The 17,611-nt window shown below is 40.8% G+C and overlaps 3 protein-coding genes across 4 annotated transcripts; 1 reads left to right on the forward strand and 2 right to left on the reverse strand.

The window, feature by feature from the left end:
* Positions 1–4,667: 4,667 nt before the first annotated feature.
* Positions 4,668–7,504, forward strand: LOC110873065 (protein LOW PSII ACCUMULATION 3, chloroplastic). 2 transcript variants are annotated; one of them, XM_022121995.2, is made up of 10 exons: positions 4,668–4,804; positions 4,910–5,029; positions 5,521–5,568; positions 5,656–5,695; positions 5,784–5,884; positions 6,019–6,211; positions 6,288–6,386; positions 6,542–6,659; positions 6,915–7,046; positions 7,326–7,504. In XM_022121995.2, the coding sequence occupies exons 1-9, from the start codon at positions 4,718–4,720 to the stop codon at positions 7,033–7,035; spliced, it is 927 nt and encodes a 308-aa protein (XP_021977687.1). In that variant the 5' UTR covers positions 4,668–4,717; the 3' UTR covers positions 7,036–7,046; positions 7,326–7,504. The 2 variants fall into 2 exon arrangements, with proteins under 2 accessions (XP_021977687.1, XP_035832574.1); XM_035976681.1 differs by having other exon boundaries at positions 4,689–4,804; positions 4,903–5,029.
* An 801-nt stretch (positions 7,505–8,305) lies between these two features.
* Positions 8,306–10,029, reverse strand: LOC110873066. The gene has a single exon (XM_022121996.2). The coding sequence runs from the start codon at positions 9,916–9,918 to the stop codon at positions 8,389–8,391; it is 1,530 nt and encodes a 509-aa protein (XP_021977688.1). The 5' UTR covers positions 9,919–10,029; the 3' UTR covers positions 8,306–8,388.
* A 1,959-nt stretch (positions 10,030–11,988) lies between these two features.
* On the reverse strand, positions 11,989–13,006 carry LOC110870175 (photosystem II protein D1-like). Its single transcript, XM_035976045.1, has 2 exons — positions 12,362–13,006; positions 11,989–12,246 (listed from the first exon to the last, which is right to left on the reverse strand). Exons 1-2 carry the CDS (start codon positions 13,004–13,006, stop codon positions 11,989–11,991), a joined length of 903 nt encoding a protein of 300 aa, XP_035831938.1.
* Positions 13,007–17,611: the final 4,605 nt, after the last annotated feature.

Raw genomic sequence — 17,611 nt, forward strand, 5'->3', positions numbered from 1 at the left:
CTTTATATCTCGAACCAGGTGAGCCAACTTACCCGCCTTTACGAACTACTCGATCTGCTTCTTCAACTGGTAGCAATCGTTGGTATCATGGCCGCTGCCCTTCTGATACTCACAGTATTTATTGGTGTCTTTGTTGGGAGCGTCCTTCAATGGCTTGGGAGGGTTAAATTTGAGGTTTTCGGAGGCCAGGATTTCTGCCGGTGTTTTACTTAAATTAGGGTAATCAGACCGTGGCTTCGAGGAGGATTCGTTTCTTGAGTATGAACTCCTGGATCTATCATATCGCGAGTCTGATCTGTCACTTTTTTGGTACCTGTCTCCTCTACCTTTACCCTTAGAGTTCCGCTGCTTTCTATCGTCTTGGTTTTTCTAGGCTTACTTTTTCCTGTTAGCCGCGTGACTTGGCTGCCACAGTTTTTTCTTGTGTAACGTATACCTTGGCTATCCTCAGGATTTCGTCTATGGTGGAGGGCACGACATCCCTTCCATAGAGGGTCCTTAATAGCTCATCATCATTTACTCCTTGTAAGAAAGCACCGCAGGCAAGATCGTTTGTGATTCCTGGGATCGCCATGCTTTCTTTGTTGAATCTAACAATGAAACTCTCCACTATTTCATTGTATCGCCGACGGATGTGAAGGAGTTCGTTTCGATCTTTTGTGTGTCGTCTCTGTTGACTGAATTGCAACGTGAACTTGGACTCTAGGTCTTCAAAACTATCGATTTCCCCAATAGGTAGACTATTACACCAAACTCGCGCTGCCCCTACCAGCGTTTGGACGAACATCTTGCACCAAAGAGTCATGGGCCAGCAGGCTACCTCCCCGGCACTCTTGAAACAGGTTGAGATGGTCATCGGGGTCGCCTAAACCATCGTATTTGCCTACTATCTGAGGCATCTTGGGTTTTTCCTTAATTGGGGCTTCAGCTATTCTCCTTGTAAACTTGGACTTGAAACTAGCGTCCACAGGTTTATAAGATCTGGTGAGATCGTCATCTTCGACATTAATGGGTTGTACTAGAGGGGTTGCCCCGCCCTGGCTGGTTTCTTGAGTGATAGGGGGTTGTGCCGTGGTGATATTGAGTGTGGAGTTGTAACCCCCGTTTTGAGAAAAACGAGGTCTTGACGCGTTTCCTCTGTCGTAAACCGGTTCCGCTGTAGGCGGGGATTGACTGTAAGCCGGTTGTTATGTTGGGAAAGTCCACCAAGGTGGCATATAGGCCGCATATGGCGACTGCTGAGCATAACTCTATGCCGCCATCTGTGGAGTGTACGTTTGAGTATTGTACGGAGGTAAGTACTCGTAAGGGGGTGCATAGTAGTAACCTGGGAAGTAAGCTTGATTCCCAGGCGTGACCGGGGCGTTCATGATCCCTGTAGGCATGATAACCGGCTGATGTGGCGGCGTGGACAATGCTACCCTAAGTGTTGCCGAGTATAAAGGCGGCATAGCGTATGTAGCCGGGGGCTGATAGTATTGAGTCATGCTCGTCTGCTGTGTAGTAATACTTGGGCTCGCGGATGTGATAACAGGCATAGTGCTATGACGTATGGTCTGTGCACTTGTTGTCGATGCTAGGGTGGAGACATTGGTGGCTGTTGTGGTTGTGCCACTGATCGCACCTGCCAGGAGGTGAATGAGAGAGGGTCTGCTGCTGTCATCCTAGAAGAAGTAGCAGAGGTGCTTGCAAATCCCGGTGGTGGTGCTTCTGCTTCAAACTCCAGGTCAAGAGACCTGGTCACAGCAGTTGAGGCCGGTATGGTAGTGGCTACGGAACTCGTTACCAGCAACGGGTTGCTAGTTATCATTGCTTGATTTGGTGTTATTGTCATGTTCTGATCGCTTGCCATTGCGTTTAATTTGGCTATTGTTACCAAAAGGTCCCACGGAAGGCGCCAATGAAGAAACACTGACCTTATAGGTAAGCTCCGGCTAGGAATTCAACTCTTTGGCGATCCGAACAGCTAACTGCAAAACCAAACACCGTTAGGACTCGTTACAGGAATGGGGTTATTCCTGCAACCATCCTCCGGCGTGAGAATAAGTCTCGGTTTGGGATTAAGAAAGTATGAGTAGAGAGAGAGAGAGTAAACGGAGAGCAGAATGAATCGTACCTTTGATGTTTACCTCTATTTATAGTTTACCATTAGGGTTTCCTCTAATTTACGATGAGCTTCGATAAGTTAGGGATTTGTATGATCTTCCCAAAAGTTTGGAGATTTAGTTACGTGGTTTATCAATGCAGAATGAAACATTCTAGAATAAACATGTATAATTAAATATTTGCAATAAAATAATAGGTGATGACCGGGTTGGGTTAGCCGATCCAAGTCATACCTCGTCACTAAGCTATATGTGAGAATTCTTTCTACAGCAGATATTAAATCTAAAAGATACTATAGTGAAAGTATTTTTGTTTATGTGCTGCTGAGAGTTAGTTTTATTGTTACATCTTTGTATTTTTATGTACTTTGTATTAATCATTTTTAAGCATAATTCCTTGAACCAATGACGATTAAGTGTTTTTTTTAACGAGGTTGATGTTAACTAAGTCTTTTCCAGCACGGTTGATGTTAATCTAGAAGAGAAGTCTGCTACAATGAATTATTTAATTTTCATGAAATGGTTTATTATGAGTATATATGTCCATGTCTTTGTTAAGAAGTTGTTGGCCACATGCAATTATTATGATAACTAAGGGGTGTGAATTTCTGACACGATTCGAAAATCTGATACGAACCTAACATGAATTTACAGGTTCGGGTTTCGTCTAAACGTTCGGGTCAGTTTTAGGTTGAATCTGCAAACGCGTTTAGCTATACGGGCCAGGTTTAGGTCAACCTGGTTGGGTTAGCGGGTTAACCCGCTTAACCCATTTATATCATATTTTATTTTTAAACATTTTTTTTATAATTGTTAAAATATAATATAATGTCTTATAAAATTCTTAGGATGTCAATACGATATGCTTATTTGTATCTATACAATACAAATTTTACTTAAAAAGGAGTTATGAATAGTAATACAAAGTTATCGAATCACAAACATACATGTCATCAAAGTTGATCGTCCTATTGTTTTACCTAAATTACGTATAAGAAAACAGGTCTCCCGCAACATGTGTAACAAAAAAGAACACATTTTTTTAATTAATTCTCTTATATATTACAAAAAACAATGTTTTGAATAGTGTTTTGAACAATAGAATAATATATATAGCTTTTTTTTTTTTAATAATTTTTATTATCTTCTTTACATTTTAAGCTAGATAAGCTTGTGTCAACCGGTATTGGTATCGAAAATACCAATACGGTTATCGGTATATGAAGGAAAAAAACTGACACCAGCCTAATACAGAAAACACCAAAAGTCGGTATCGAATTGATTTTGAAAATCTTTTAGTTCGGGAAATTCGGTACTGCTACCCGGTACCATTTGCTCATCCCTGGTTACGGGTGTCGTACGAACAACAACGGTATCGTGCAACTTTTTTTTTTCTTCAACTTTTAATGATTTCTTTTTTTAGTTTAGGTCAACCTGGTCGGGTTAGCTGGTTGACCCGTTTAACCCATTTATATCATATTTTAATTTTAAACATATTTTTTTATAATTATTAAAATATAATAATATGTCTTATAAAATTCTGAGGATGTCAATACGATATGCTTATTTGTATCTATACAATACAATTTTACTTAAAAAGGAGTTATGAATAGTAATACAAAGTTATCGAATCACAAACATACATGTCATCAAAGTCGATCGTCCTATTGTTTTACCTAAATTACGTATAAGAAAACAGGTCTCCCGCAACATGTGTAACAAAAAAAGAACACATTTTTTTAATTAATTCTCCTATATATTAAAAAAAAACAATGTTTTGAATAGTGTTTTGAACAATAGAATAATATATATAGCTTTTTTTAATAATTTTTATTATTTTCTTTATATTTTAAGCTAGATAAGCTTGTGTCAACCGGTATTGGTATCGAAAATACCAATACGGTTATCGGTATATGAAGATAAAAACCGACACCAGCCTACTACAGAAAACACCAAAAGTCGGTATCGAATTGATTTTGTAAATCTTTTAGTTCGGGAAATTCGGTACTGCTACCCGGTACCATTTGCTCATCCCTGATCACGGGTGTCGTACGAACAACAATGGTATCGTGCAATTTTTTTTTATTTTCTTCAACTTTTAATGATTTCTTTTTTTAGTTTCACGGGTAGGGATGAGCTCGGTGCCAACCAATACCGAATTGGTACTGGTACCGAAAATAGCAGTTACGGTACCAGTATATGAAGGTAAAAAAACGATAGCGAACCAGTACCGGGAACGCCAAAAGTCGTACCGAATTGGTACTTAAGACCTTTCGGTTCGGGAAATTCGGTACCGGTACCCAATATCATTTTCTCATCTCTGACCACAGGTTTCATACGAACAACATTATTACCATACAACTTTTTTGGTTAATTTTCTTTTGGTTATCTTTTAATGTTTTTTCCTATATTTTCTTTTTATTCTTGTCAGCGGTTTCCGTACGCAACGCGCTCGTAGTGATTTCAAAACACATGTAAACACAGACAAGAGACGTTCGTCGCAACGCGTCGATAGTAAAAAACTAGTTAAATTAAAAAGGGATTTTATTATTCCCCAATGCCATTTAAAAGCATCTCCCCAGCCTCCTCCTCCAGTTTTGGTTGGTTTGAAAATGCCGTTATCCTCTCTCCCAATCGCATTCACCTTACAACCACCAGCAACTCCAGTTCTTCATCATCATCATCATCATCATCAACAGGTAAATCAATTTCATAAAGAGTGCACAAAATCAATCAAATTCTAATCCATTAATCTCTATGTTTTGAAATTGTTGGAGATGATTAAACTCAACCTTAGAATGCAGGTGAATTTTGGAAGTGCAAGAAGAGTAGTGGTGAAGAAGAGTGAATTTGCTGTTAGGTCAGTGTCTTCTGCCGATGATGTTCCGTTGTTTCCCGCTGATTATGAAGAGCTTCTTGATCAGGTTAGGTGTTTGAACAAAAGTCTTTTAGTAGTAAGTTTAGGGTTCTTTGATAGATATTATAAGCACACAGATTTGTAATGTGTATGAACACAAGCCAAATCTTTACTCAAAGAGAAGACAATGCTTTTTTGTTTAAAAATCATGACTAAAAGTTATTGCCTCTACTTGATAATATCAAATTTTGAAGACTGAATAACCTTTAGACCTGGCAAACGGGTCGGGTTGGGTTGGGTCGGGTCATGGGTCAAAATGGGTTCGGGTTAAAACGGGTTCGGGTCAAAACGGGTCAATTAAAAAGGGGTTGTTTTGGTTCGGGTCGAAAACGTATATACCAAAAAATTTCTGTATGAAAACTACATATATAACACCACTGAGCGAAAAGTTCGGGGGGGTCGGGCGCCCCCTCTATACTTCGCCCCTGCACAGAGCTGTAATTATATTCTGTTTACCTGGAATATCTATCTAGTATTCTAAAACTTTGCAATTAACAGGCCAAAGAAGCAAGTCAGGCAGCTTTGAAGGATGGAATACAGTTGATGGTGAGTTCATTCATTACTCTTTCTTATTTATGAACCCAAGATGCACAATTACATATCTATAGTTCCTATAGAGTCTTTCAACCACAGGAGATTGAGTTTCCAACTGCTGGGCTCGGATCCGTGCCAGGTTTTTTCTCACTTCTCACATCTAGTGAGTCAACTTTCGATGTTATTGTCACAATTGACCTCTATATCTATATCTATATATATGCTAGGCGATGGGGAAGGTGGTATTGAAATGACTGGAAGTATGCAATTGATTCGTGAATTTTGTGACCTCCTTGTAGCACCAGAAAAGGCTACACGAACCCGTATAGTATGTGACTACAAAATTCTCTCATTGCTTGTTTCTTCTGTTCTACTTTTGGAAAATCATTTTTTTTTAAATATTATCAAGAATTTTCACTGATCAGGACATCAGTTTCTAACTTCTAGCATCAAAACTTGCAGTTTTTCCCAGAGGCTAATGAAGTTCAGTTTGCAAGAAAATCAGCATTCGGAGGTGCTTCTTTCAAGTTGGATTATTTAACAAAACCCTCGTTTTTTCAAGATTTTGGTTTCGTCGAAGCGGTTAAAATGGTTGATCGCGTTAAGGAAGAAGATGAGTTATTCATAGTCGGGTACCCTTATTTTAATGTCAACGGTATGCAGTGTCTCTTTCTTTTTATTTCATACTTAAACTATTAGGTCATTTAATTCAGTTTAACTTTGGAAACTAGAGATGCTTGTTGTGGAAGAGCTTTATAGGGACGCAGTGGCAGCCACAACTAGGCAAATGATTATATTTAATGGTGAACTTGATCGTATCAGATCTGGATGTATCCTTTCTTACGGTTAATCGATTGTTATTGTAGTTAAAAGGTGTGTCGTTACCTGCCATTCGTCCCTAACCCTAATCCCGTTACATCACCTGTCTACCTATTTGAAAAACTGAATTTGGTAAAGCTATGATTGTCCTTGAGTTTAAAACTAGATTACCCATCGTTCTTCTATCCAAAACTAGCTGCACTTTCAAAGACGCTCTTTCCCAAGATGGAGACTGTATATTACATTCATAATTTCAAAGGTCGCAATGGGGGAACCCTTTTCAGGTTTGTTGCTAATCCTAGTAGTAAAATGCTTATTATGAATGGCTAAACTAGTGGGTTGCGTAACGGGTCGAAACTACTTTGAGTCAAAAGTCAAAACAAGTTGCGTATTATCCGTTATGTTTTGTCCTTTTTTAATCAAATAACAATGATTAGTTTGCAACAAAGATCATGTATAATGGTTAGGTAAGTTACGTAATCATTCAAATTATGTTCTTAATCTATCATCTGATATGATTCACTCAAAATCGAATGAAGGTGTTACCCTGGTCCCTGGAAGGTACTAAGAAGAATGGGAAGTAGATATGTATGTGTGCATCAACAAGAAAAGATGCCAACCCTAAAGGAGGTTGCTTTGGATATTCTTCCCTCAGCTTAAACATTTATCAGGTAGGTACTTTGCATATATCATACTCTAGAATCTATATGGGCCGGCTACATTCTTTTATATGGGCCAAAACGGCGCGGTTAAGGTTTGCTAGCCAAAACACTTGATGCCAAAAAACTTCGATTTTTTTAATAAATAGTTAATGTTGATTACACTGTTACATTATTTTGACAATAATCTAACTCTATTGTATGATGAAATGATTTAGAAGGTTTGAAACATTATATAGACTTTCAACCGGTTTTATTTTATGTTAATTTTTATAAATTTTCTCCATGAAGGAACTGATTTGGGCAAGACCACGGCGACAAAGTAATTAGCGGAACCTTAGGGTGTTTAACTAATTTTGTTTATATGTTGTTTTTTTATTAAGTATTGTTATGATATATGTTGGTTCTATACAATTTATAACATATTATTTATTAGTAACATATGATCTCACTAAGGGGTTTGCATGCCATTTTATATCATACAAAATTGGTAATGTATGTTGAAGTGAGTGGACCTCTATTTGGCCAAAGAGTTGTCTGTTCCAACTTTATCTTGTTTTAGTTAATTTCAAATTCAGTATAAATAGATTTCAGATTCCAATTCCATTTAATTTATTTTTAAAATTGAAATATTTACTAAAGCAGAGATAACACTTCAGGTTGGAACTTCCCTTAGACCATGCGTAGTGGTAAGGGTAAATAATGCCCCAACCCTTGGGCGTTTTTCGCCATGTGGCAGTCCAGTCAGCAAGGAGCATTATTGAGCGTTTTTCTAAAATGGGTGTAGTAGGGATGTGTATATTATGTTAAAAAGGGGTGTAAAGAATTAAATAAAAAAACTAACCAAAAAAAGGGGATTGACCAAGAAAAAGAGAGATGCATGTGATTGGCCAACAATTTGCCATTTTAGCGTGATTCAAAATACGCTAGGGGTGGGGGGGGGGGGGTTGCAAAATCACGCCGTGGGGAGGGGGGAGCGTTTTCAGGCGTGTTTGGGGGCTTTTTTTTAAAAAATCACGCCCACTACGGACGTTCTTATCGGTTTATTATTATTCTTTATATTTTTCTTTTAATATATAACACAATTGAGAGTGATGAAACTCATCACGTGGTTGGAACTTCCTTGCAAAGTATGACTCGATTTATATAGAAGAGTTATTATAAGATACAAAAGTCACTTTTTGAGTACTTCATAATAACATAGTTTCATTAATCATATGTATTAAATTCAAAGAGAATTAGATAAAATGATTTTTATAAATTATAACAAATTCATTCAAATCTCCAATATATAAAATGTGAATTAACTGTTTCATATGATCTAAGGAATTATATAAAAAAAACTAAAGAACGCCTAAGGGTAAATACAAAACGTTTCGTCCTTTATACAAAGAAAGAGTCTCTCATATGCTAATGCCATTTTTCGCGCGGTAAACATCGAGCTTGCGTATCTCCGACATGCCTTCCCTCTTTGCGCGAGTCTCCTCGGACCTTCCGCTACCACCAATTCCAAGGACTCCACCAAGGACTCAACATTTGGTGAAAACATAAAACCATACTCATCATCAACAAGTATAGTCCCTTTAATGCTCGGGAACCGTGATGCCATCACAGGCTTCCCGGCCATCATTGCTTCCATGAGCGTTAAATCAAGCCCTTGTGGTCTAAGCGTCGGATTCACAAATATATCAATCGCATTATAGAACCCACGAAGCTCAGACGGGTTCATGGAGCCCAAGACTATGACTTGGGACCCTAGTTCCATGTACCTTTGTTGCCATGGTCCGGACCCAGCCACAACCAAATACACATGTTTGTACTTTTTTATTAGATTTGCAAAAGCTTCATATAACAAAGGGTGACCTTTATCTTTCACCAGTCTCCCAGCCACCCCTAGGACTAAACTTGCATTTTCCGGTACACCGATTTTAGATCTAAATTTTTTCCCTGATTCGGGATCTTCACGAAAATCGTTCTCGTTTACGCCATTAACGATCACGTGCACTCGTTTGCTAGGAATTTGGTACACGTCTCTAAGCATTTCTCCGCAACTATCGCTTATCGCTATATGATGTTGGTAGTTTCTAAAGAAACGAATTTCGTTCAACACTTTTGGGATCATGACTTGTAAACTCTTGTTAAACGATTGCGACATTGGCTCAACGGGCCTCCTTAACAAATCTTGATAAATGCTTGATGAAACGCTCTCTAGTGCGATTCCATGCCATGAGACCGCAAGGTTTGGGACATCTCTAGCTTTATGATGCGGTAGAGCCACACTCTCGGTGTGGATAACGTCGAATGGGCGTTTTCCGTTCTCTTCTTCGTATTGTTCCCACGCCTTGTTGTACCGCCATTGCCCGGGCTCAGCATCCTCAAGAAAATGCACAATGGGGGCATTGGTGGTGTTCGCAGTTATGAGACTGACATCTTCGAACGGTGGTGAAGTGAAGATGTGGATCTGGTGGCCACGCGTAGCTAAGTCTGTGTACAAAGTGTACGCGTGGCGCTCCATCCCTCCAGGCGTTGTCCCGAGTGGCCATTTTCTAGTGAAAACTGCTATTTTGAGGACAACTGGTGGAGGGATGCTAGAGGAGAAGCTCAGACGGTTCCATGAGAACTCGGCTGAGCGGAGGTCGCCTGAGAAAGAAGAAGGGGTGGTGGTGGAGAAAGGGTTGCATATGGAGGCAGGAGGGGTGTGGAGGAGGAGGAGGGCTGGGATGGTGAAGAGGATGATGCACAAGAGGGTGGTGAGTAAGCTGGATTGGATAGGGAAAATGGGCCTCTTGGTTTTGCTGGTGGTAGGGGCCATGACGGTGGTGGTGGGTTGTGGTGGTGATGTCTTTTTGAGGAAAGTTGGTCTGGTTTTTGTAGTTGTGAACATGGTTCTTGTGGGAATGTAGAGAGGGGTGGGAAGGCATGAATGCACTTAAACAAGTGCTTTTTTAATTCTTTTCCATGTGCTTTTTACACGCATCTTTTGGGAAATTGGATGCTTGAGATTCACATTTTTCTTCTTGACTTGTGATATATATATATATATATATATATATATATATATATATATATATATATATATATATATATATATATATATATATATATGGGAATGTTCATTGGGAAACACTAAAAAAGTGAGGAACAGCGGGGAACTGACTCAAACGAACTTCGATAGCGGCGTTGGAACCGGCTCGTCGAACCCTAACTAAGATCTCTTAACCCTAAACCCTAAATCCTAACTCCTAAACTCTAAACCCTAAAGCTAAAAAATAAGGCTAAAACCTAAGCTAAACAATAAAATCTAAACTATAAACCCTAAAAGCTAAACCCTAAAGGCTAAACCTAAAGCTAAACCCTAAAGCTAAATCCTAAAACCTAAAGCTAAACCCTAAACGCTAAAGCTAAACCCTGAAGCTAAACCCTAATATATTTAGGGTTTAGGGGTTATGATTTAGGGTTTAGGGTTAAAAGATCCTAGTTAGGGTTCGAGGAGCCGGTTCCAACGCCGCTGGAATGAGTCCAATCGAAGTTCGTTTGAGTCGGTTCCCCACTGTTTTAGATACAAAGTCATTGTATCATTACGCATTGCGTCTTTATAATTACCCAACTTAAGTATAATAATATATACTACGTATTGTATATTCACACTTATAAACACAACAGAACAACAACCACCGAACCTAGTAAATTCTACCGTTATAAACACAATTGATTAATATATACACTCGTGTCTGTGGGGTATGTACTATAAAAAAATAAACATAAAATGCTCAAATTTATACTCTATTTCTTTTTAATTACGTGCTTTAAAAAATATGTTAGTACATAAAAGTTTTCATTTTGCCCTTTAAAACCACCCGTACTCGGGCGTTTTTTATCAAAAAAATTGCCCAAAAACGCCGGAACACGCCTGGGTGCCGCCCCCCCTCGGCGTTTTGTGTCGTGATTCGAGAAAAAAAGGTGTTTGGCGTTTTTTGAAACACGCCTAATTGCAACATTGGGGAATGAGTTTACCGTTGCAACGGTAACTTGCTTTAATTATTTTTTATTTTTTAAAATGCCATTTAAGACTAACTTCCACTTTTTTATAAAAAAAAATCACACTCAATCAAACTTTTTCTCTATTACTTCTCCAATTTATTAAAATATGAACTCATTCCGACCCCCATTTGGTGTCCCCTCAAGACCCGGGAACCCGAACACAACCCAACCGCAACAACCCTTTAACTTTCAAGACATGGACCCGAACATGTTATTGTACGCAGCTTTCTTGAGTGGCTCTACTCCTTTCATGCCACCCACTTTCGGCTTTGGCCAAGCCGGCGGCTCTCAACCATCATAACAACAACTCGAACCCAATGTGGATATCGTGCTGGAGACGCAACCCGAACCGCGGAGACATCGAAACGCGGCAAAAGGTCGCATAAAAAGAAGGAATCGAACGAACCTCGTCGTAAGCATACTTACGTTATTTGGACGAAGGACGAGGAATTCACGTTGATTCGGGCGTGGGTGGATGTTTCGAACGACCACGATATTGGTAAGTTTTATTTTTTTTTTTCTTTTTTTTCCTACACGTCGATTTTATTTTATTTTTAACGTACAACTTTTTTTTCTCTATTTGCAGCAAACTTTCAAACGGGTCCCGAATTTTGGAATAGGATTCGTGCACTCTTTTATAGCTTGTGGGGTAAGGGTGAACATCGTGACAAGGATTCCATTTCTAGCAAATGGACCGACATTAACAACAAGTGTCACTACTTCCAAGAAGTTTATCAACGTAACTACGATAATCGGCCAAGCGGAGAAAGTGACGTCGGGGTTTTAACGAGGACTATGGAAGAGTACGAGAAAACGAAAGGCGTTTTCCCGTACTATAAGTGTTGGGAACTACTACGAAAAAGTCCAAAGTGGGCGGGCGTAGTGACCATGACGTCGAGTAGTAGACGTCGAGCTAAACGGTCAAAAACGTCATCCTCCGTTGACCCTGACACACCAACTTCTGATGCCCGCAATGTCGATCTAAATGTTGTTGTGGACGTTGACGAGCAAGTTGAAGAAGAGTTGGCCCGACCGCCCGGTAGAAGAAAAGATAAGTGAACCAGGAAAAAACCAGTGGAGTCGTCTTCTGATCTCGAGTTGAAGGAAGATTTCGAGGAGATGAACCGTCGTCTCCAAGACATTCGAGACCTCGGCCACCAACGTTTGGAGACTATGAAAGAACGTGTCGCCAAAAAAAAAAAGTTTAACGAGATGCAAGCGGCGAGACAAATGGAAAAGGACATTGAGTTTTTGTCCAAACCGATCGACCACCTCCAGATCCTTGCGCAAATGCATCGCCAAAAAATTCGAGAAAAATGACCGAATCTGTAACCTTCATTAGCAGATTCATTTTCTGTGGTTTCCCTGATCAAACTAGAGGTTACCAAGGAACCATGCATAGCACTAAATAGGGAGCCGCCGAATACACCAGCTACGCCTAGCATGTGAAATGGGTGCATAAGAATGTTGTGCTCAGCCTGGAATACAATCATGAAGTTGAAAGTACCAGAAATTCCTAGAGGCATACCATCAGAAAAGCTTCCTTGACCAATTGGGTAGATCAAGAAAACAGCAGTCGCAGCTGCAACAGGAGCTGAATATGCAACAGCAATCCAAGGTCGCATACCCAGACGGATACTAAGCTCCCACTCACGACCCATGTAACAAGCTACACCAAGTAAGAAGTGTAGAACAATTAGTTCATAAGGACCACCATTGTATAACCATTCATCAACGGATGCTGCTTCCCATATTGGGTAAAAGTGCAAACCGATAGCTGCAGAAGTAGGAATAATGGCACCGGAAATAATATTGTTTCCGTAAAGTAGAGATCCAGAAACAGGTTCACAAATACCATGTTTGGCACCTCGATGTCGGCTCTTCGCCACCTGGGGCTGTAGTATGTTCCAAGGGTTGGGCTGTTCGCCCATTAAAGCGGTACGTGAGCTGGGTTCAGAACGTCGTGAGACAGTTCGGTCCATATCCGGTGTGGGCGTTAGAGCATTGAGAGGACCTTTCCCTAGTAAGAGAGGACCGGGAAGGACGCACCTCTGGTGTACCAGTTATCGTGCCCACGGTAAACGCTGGGTAGCCAAGTGCGGAGCGGATAACTGCTGAAAGCATCTAAGTAGTAAGCCCACCCCAAGATGAGTGCTCTCCTATTCCAACTTCCCCAGAGCCTCCGGTAGCACAGCCGAGACAGCGACGGGTTCTCTGCCCCTGAGGGGATGGAGCGACTTCCTGGAGACTCGGGTTCAAATATCCATGGATTCGCTGTTTGCTTACTGGCTTCATATAACTCAGAAAACACCAGTTTTCTCGAAGCTTCTTGTTCATATCTCTCATCAAAAGGCGCTATTCGATAATGTCTGTCTAGCAAATCCCCCGCTAACCCGAGCGAAGATTCAAATATTTGTCCTACATTCATTCGCGAAGGTACTCCTAATGGATTGAAGACCATATCAACAGGTCTTCCATCTTGCAAATAAGGCATATCTTGTCTAGGTAAAATTTTTGAAATGATACCCTTATTTCCATGTCTTCCAGCTACTTTATCACCTACTTTTATTTCACGTTTCTGTAAAATATATACACGAATACTTTCTGTTTTCTCATCATCATCTTTTTTTTAACTTTTTTTTTTATTTTCAGTTTTTTCTTAATTCTGATTTTTTATTTCTAGTAGTGTAATTTTTTTTTAAATTAATGAAGTATTTTAAATTTTAAATTTAAAAAAAAATAAATAATTGTGTAATGATTGGATATGCGTTATTGGGCATTATTTCCACTACGGCACTTTTGCAATAACGCTCAATAATACCCCATGTTGACTGGACTGTCACATAGCAAAAAACGCCTCAGGATGTGAGCATTATTGGGCTAACAACTACGCATGGTATTTAATAATAATGTGTAGTTATCGAAATGCAATAGCCTCATCTTAGACCACTTATTTCCTTTGATCAATGAATCATATCCTCTCACGATAAATACACACATATGTATGAACCTTTTACTATTTATCGTTTTATTTTAACTTTTTTAAAGATGATAATATGAATAGACCAAACATGAGCCAACAATTTTTCATGCGTATTCCCGTATAAACTTGTTTTCTATCCACTTTAATTTAGTTTTCGTGTTCCTATCAATTTCATGTTAGGTTAAAGTTACTTTACAGGTCATAAGTTTGGCCTGAATTAAAAAAAAAAAAAATGTGTCAAAAGTATTAAATTAAAGTTGAAAAAATAATATCAATATATTTTGTGAGTGGTTATATGCCTGAAATTGGACGCATTATATTATATATATTGTGATAAATAATAACTTTATTTTTATAATTATATATAGTTTTTTATTATTTTATTATTTAATATATTATAATAATCTATCAACTATAAGGCCATGTGTAGTCATAAAGCCCTCAAAGGGGCGTTATGCGACATGTGGCACGCCATGTCAGCAAGGGGCTTTATGGGGCGTTATGCAATTTGAGGCCGTAGTCATAAAGCTCCTGTGTAATCATTACTCAATTAATTTAATTTTCATTTTTTTAAATAATTTATAAGTTTTATAAAATAAAAAAACATTACATTAAATAAAAAACACTACATTAAAATTAAAAAAAAAAGTTATATTAAAAAAAAATTACACCTAAAAAATAAATTTATTCTTCGGTGTTGAAGGGGTATGGTCCCAAAAAGTCGCGCAAACCTCATAACAGGTTGCACGTGAGACCATACTCCTTAGCATAACAACTTGATAATAACAGCCTCGCGCAGCTTACGTCACATTATGACTTAGCCCCGCGCGAGGAAGAGCACATAATGAAGTCAGATAGCAACACTTAGCATGAAAACAATGGTATAAGTGAACACACTAACCCCGCGCGGGTTAGTCGCCACCAAGCAAAATCATCTCCATAAGAAGACGCGCTGTTACCTACAGAGGTACACAGGGTACGAGTGGCAGGAAAAAGAGCCAATGAACGTCCAGCAGGCTCTGTTCAATCGTGCGCCACGATCTTCTGACGATAAGTACACAAGGACGCCTACGTGGCACCAATCAAGAGACGGGGACAACTGTCCCACGATCTCCACTTGTCTGCTGATGACAGAAGGGACAACAAGGCCGACAACAATGACACGTGGCTCCAATCAAGGTGCGCCAGCACCGACGAGCATCTAGGAGCCACTAAGCAGTCGAGGCCAGCGAGGCAAAGAGCATATTCGTTGTCCGTTTCTGGCCCAAGGCCCATCAGCCCACAACCTCTTACACCACTCTGGCTATAAATAGAGAACTTCATCCCTCAGGTTATTCATTCTATTCTCTTGGCTCTCACTCTTTACTACTTAATTACTCTCAAAGCAATCGCTTATTCTCACGCCGGAGCCCGGTTAAGAGGGAAACCCCCACATTCCCCTCTTAACGAGTAACGGTGTTCTGTTTTGCAGGTTGAGTAACCAGTCGGAGCTCAAATACCTAAAAGAAGATTAACCTCTATGAAAGGAACATAAACCCACCTAATTAATACCTTAATTAGATCTCTGTTTCTTCATTGGCGCCCACCGATTTTTTCTATAACCACCCTCATCTTCTTTATTTGAGCCTTTGACATCTTTTCATCCTTCGACTATGACTGGTCAAGGAATCTTTCCAGAGTTCGGCTTCGGAGCCAACTCCAACACGGCCTTGGGTGAAGGAGTCCAAAACCTCCAAGCCCAAATCGAAGAGATAGGTGAAGTTGAGATCACCAACACGGGGGGTCAGCGCGGGAGCGTTACCCGTATCACACAAATGGCTACCCCAGGTAACAACGGCGAAGGACCGTCCAACCCGGTGCCACCTCAAAATGTATCTGCATTACTTGGCTTACCAGAGGGCGAAACCCCAGCCTCGTGGTATGCCAAGAACATCGCCACTATCAATGCAGCATACCAATCGCTCATCGCGCAGCAAGCAGTGTTGACGGCAGAACCGTCCTTGGTCACTCCTCCTAGTCAGGGGGTGCGCCAAATGCCACCACCAGCCAATCTTCAAGGCAGAACCAACAGGCCTCCCCCTACAAGACGTGTAAGCGTACAAGACACGCGCGATACAAGAGGGGAAACGGATAGTCACTATGAATATCCGTCGAACCTTCAACGAGGCCCTGTTCACAGCCGGCTCACGCCGCGCAACATGAACAATGAATGGGAAGAAACCGACCCATACGATCCTACATGGGAAGGTGATGAAGAGTCGTCAGTCTTCAATCGTTTACCAAAAAACCACGAGTACTATAAGCCAAGACAACATATTGGCTATACAGAAGAAGCTGAAAGAGATTTCCGCCTGGCTTACAGGCCAGCGGAAGCTGCGGAACACTCCAAGTTTATCCCGAAAATCGCACTCGCACCACTCTCACGAGAGAAGCTACCCCCAACCGTTGGGAAATTCAATGGGTTGACTGACCCAGACGACCACGTCAGAACATTCACGAGTGTGGGCTGCATGGGAGGTTGGAACATGCCCATGTGGTGCCACCTGTTCATTCAAACGCTGACCGGAGCGGCTCGCGCCTGGTTTGACAGCCTTCCGCCCGGAAAAATTAAGTCATGGACAGACTTCAAGACACAATTCTTAAGCTATTTTAGCCAACAACGTCGCTATCAGCGTGATACGGCGGAAGTAGAAGATATATGGCGAAGGGATGGTGAAGGTCTTGAGGACTTCATCACGCGTTTCAACAAAGAATGTTTAGAGATTGGCGGCGTCAGTGAGCAACTCATGCGCTGCCATTTCAAGAAGGCTATACGCTGTGATAGCCTCATTAGAACCATCACAGGCAAAGATGGGATGCCAAAAGAGTGGGATAAACTGATGGAAGCAGCAAAGATCGTCGCACAAACCGAGGAGTCCCTTGCTGGTGGAAAGGGTTATTACTCCGAAGATCGATTTTCAAGAGCAAACGAGAGGCCGCGCGACAACAACAACAACAAGCGCAACAAGTACAAGAGTCATGACTGGAAGTCTGAGAGACCCAGAGGCCGCGATGACAGGCCACGTTACAGAGAAGATGCGCGAGATACGATTGACCGAATCGGTTACAAGAAAGCAGTCAGAGACGACAACCGCGACAAACACTGGACTCCGCTCACAAAAACTCCAAAAGAGGTGTTGATGACGGAGAATGTCGATTTCAAGGCGCCAAGGCCGATGACAAACAAGAAAGGGCAAGACCCTAACTTATACTGTGATTTTCACAAAGATTCGGGGCATTTGACCGATGACTGCTACAGTTTGCGCCAGGAAATCGAAAGAGCGCTCAAAAGCGGCAAGCTAAGCCATTTAGTGAAGAATGTGCGCAAGGACACCCGTCAACTCCAGCGTCATGATGAAGGCAGCCACAAAAAGGTGAGACGGCTAGAGACTCACATGGTCAACGGACCAAGATACACCGCGAGAGAAAAAGGCAAACGGCCCTACGAGCCTTCTTGGCAAGAACAGCAAGTCATATTCCCAGTAGTGCGCGGCGGTCCTCGCGCTACACGACC

This window comes from Helianthus annuus, chromosome 8 (assembly GCF_002127325.2).
Source record: "Helianthus annuus cultivar XRQ/B chromosome 8, HanXRQr2.0-SUNRISE, whole genome shotgun sequence".
In the NCBI taxonomy this organism is placed as follows: Eukaryota; Viridiplantae; Streptophyta; class Magnoliopsida; order Asterales; family Asteraceae; genus Helianthus; species Helianthus annuus.

Excerpts from the sequence above, each read along its gene's own strand:
- LOC110873065 (XM_022121995.2), top strand. The coding sequence starts at position 4,718 with ATGCCGTTATCCTCTCTCCCAATCGCATTCACCTTACAACCACCAGCA. Across the intron at positions 5,885-6,018 it reads AGGCTACACGAACCCGTATA|TTTTTCCCAGAGGCTAATGA; the intron begins GTATGTGACTAC and ends CAAAACTTGCAG. Across the intron at positions 6,660-6,914 it reads AATGGGGGAACCCTTTTCAG|GTGTTACCCTGGTCCCTGGA; the intron begins GTTTGTTGCTAA and ends AATCGAATGAAG.
- LOC110873066 (XM_022121996.2), bottom strand. The coding sequence starts at position 9,918 with ATGTTCACAACTACAAAAACCAGACCAACTTTCCTCAAAAAGACATCA.
- LOC110870175 (XM_035976045.1), bottom strand. The coding sequence starts at position 13,006 with ATGGGCGAACAGCCCAACCCTTGGAACATACTACAGCCCCAGGTGGCG. Across the intron at positions 12,247-12,361 it reads TTTTTTGGCGATGCATTTGC|TCTCCAAACGTTGGTGGCCG; the intron begins GCAAGGATCTGG and ends GTTCTTTCATAG.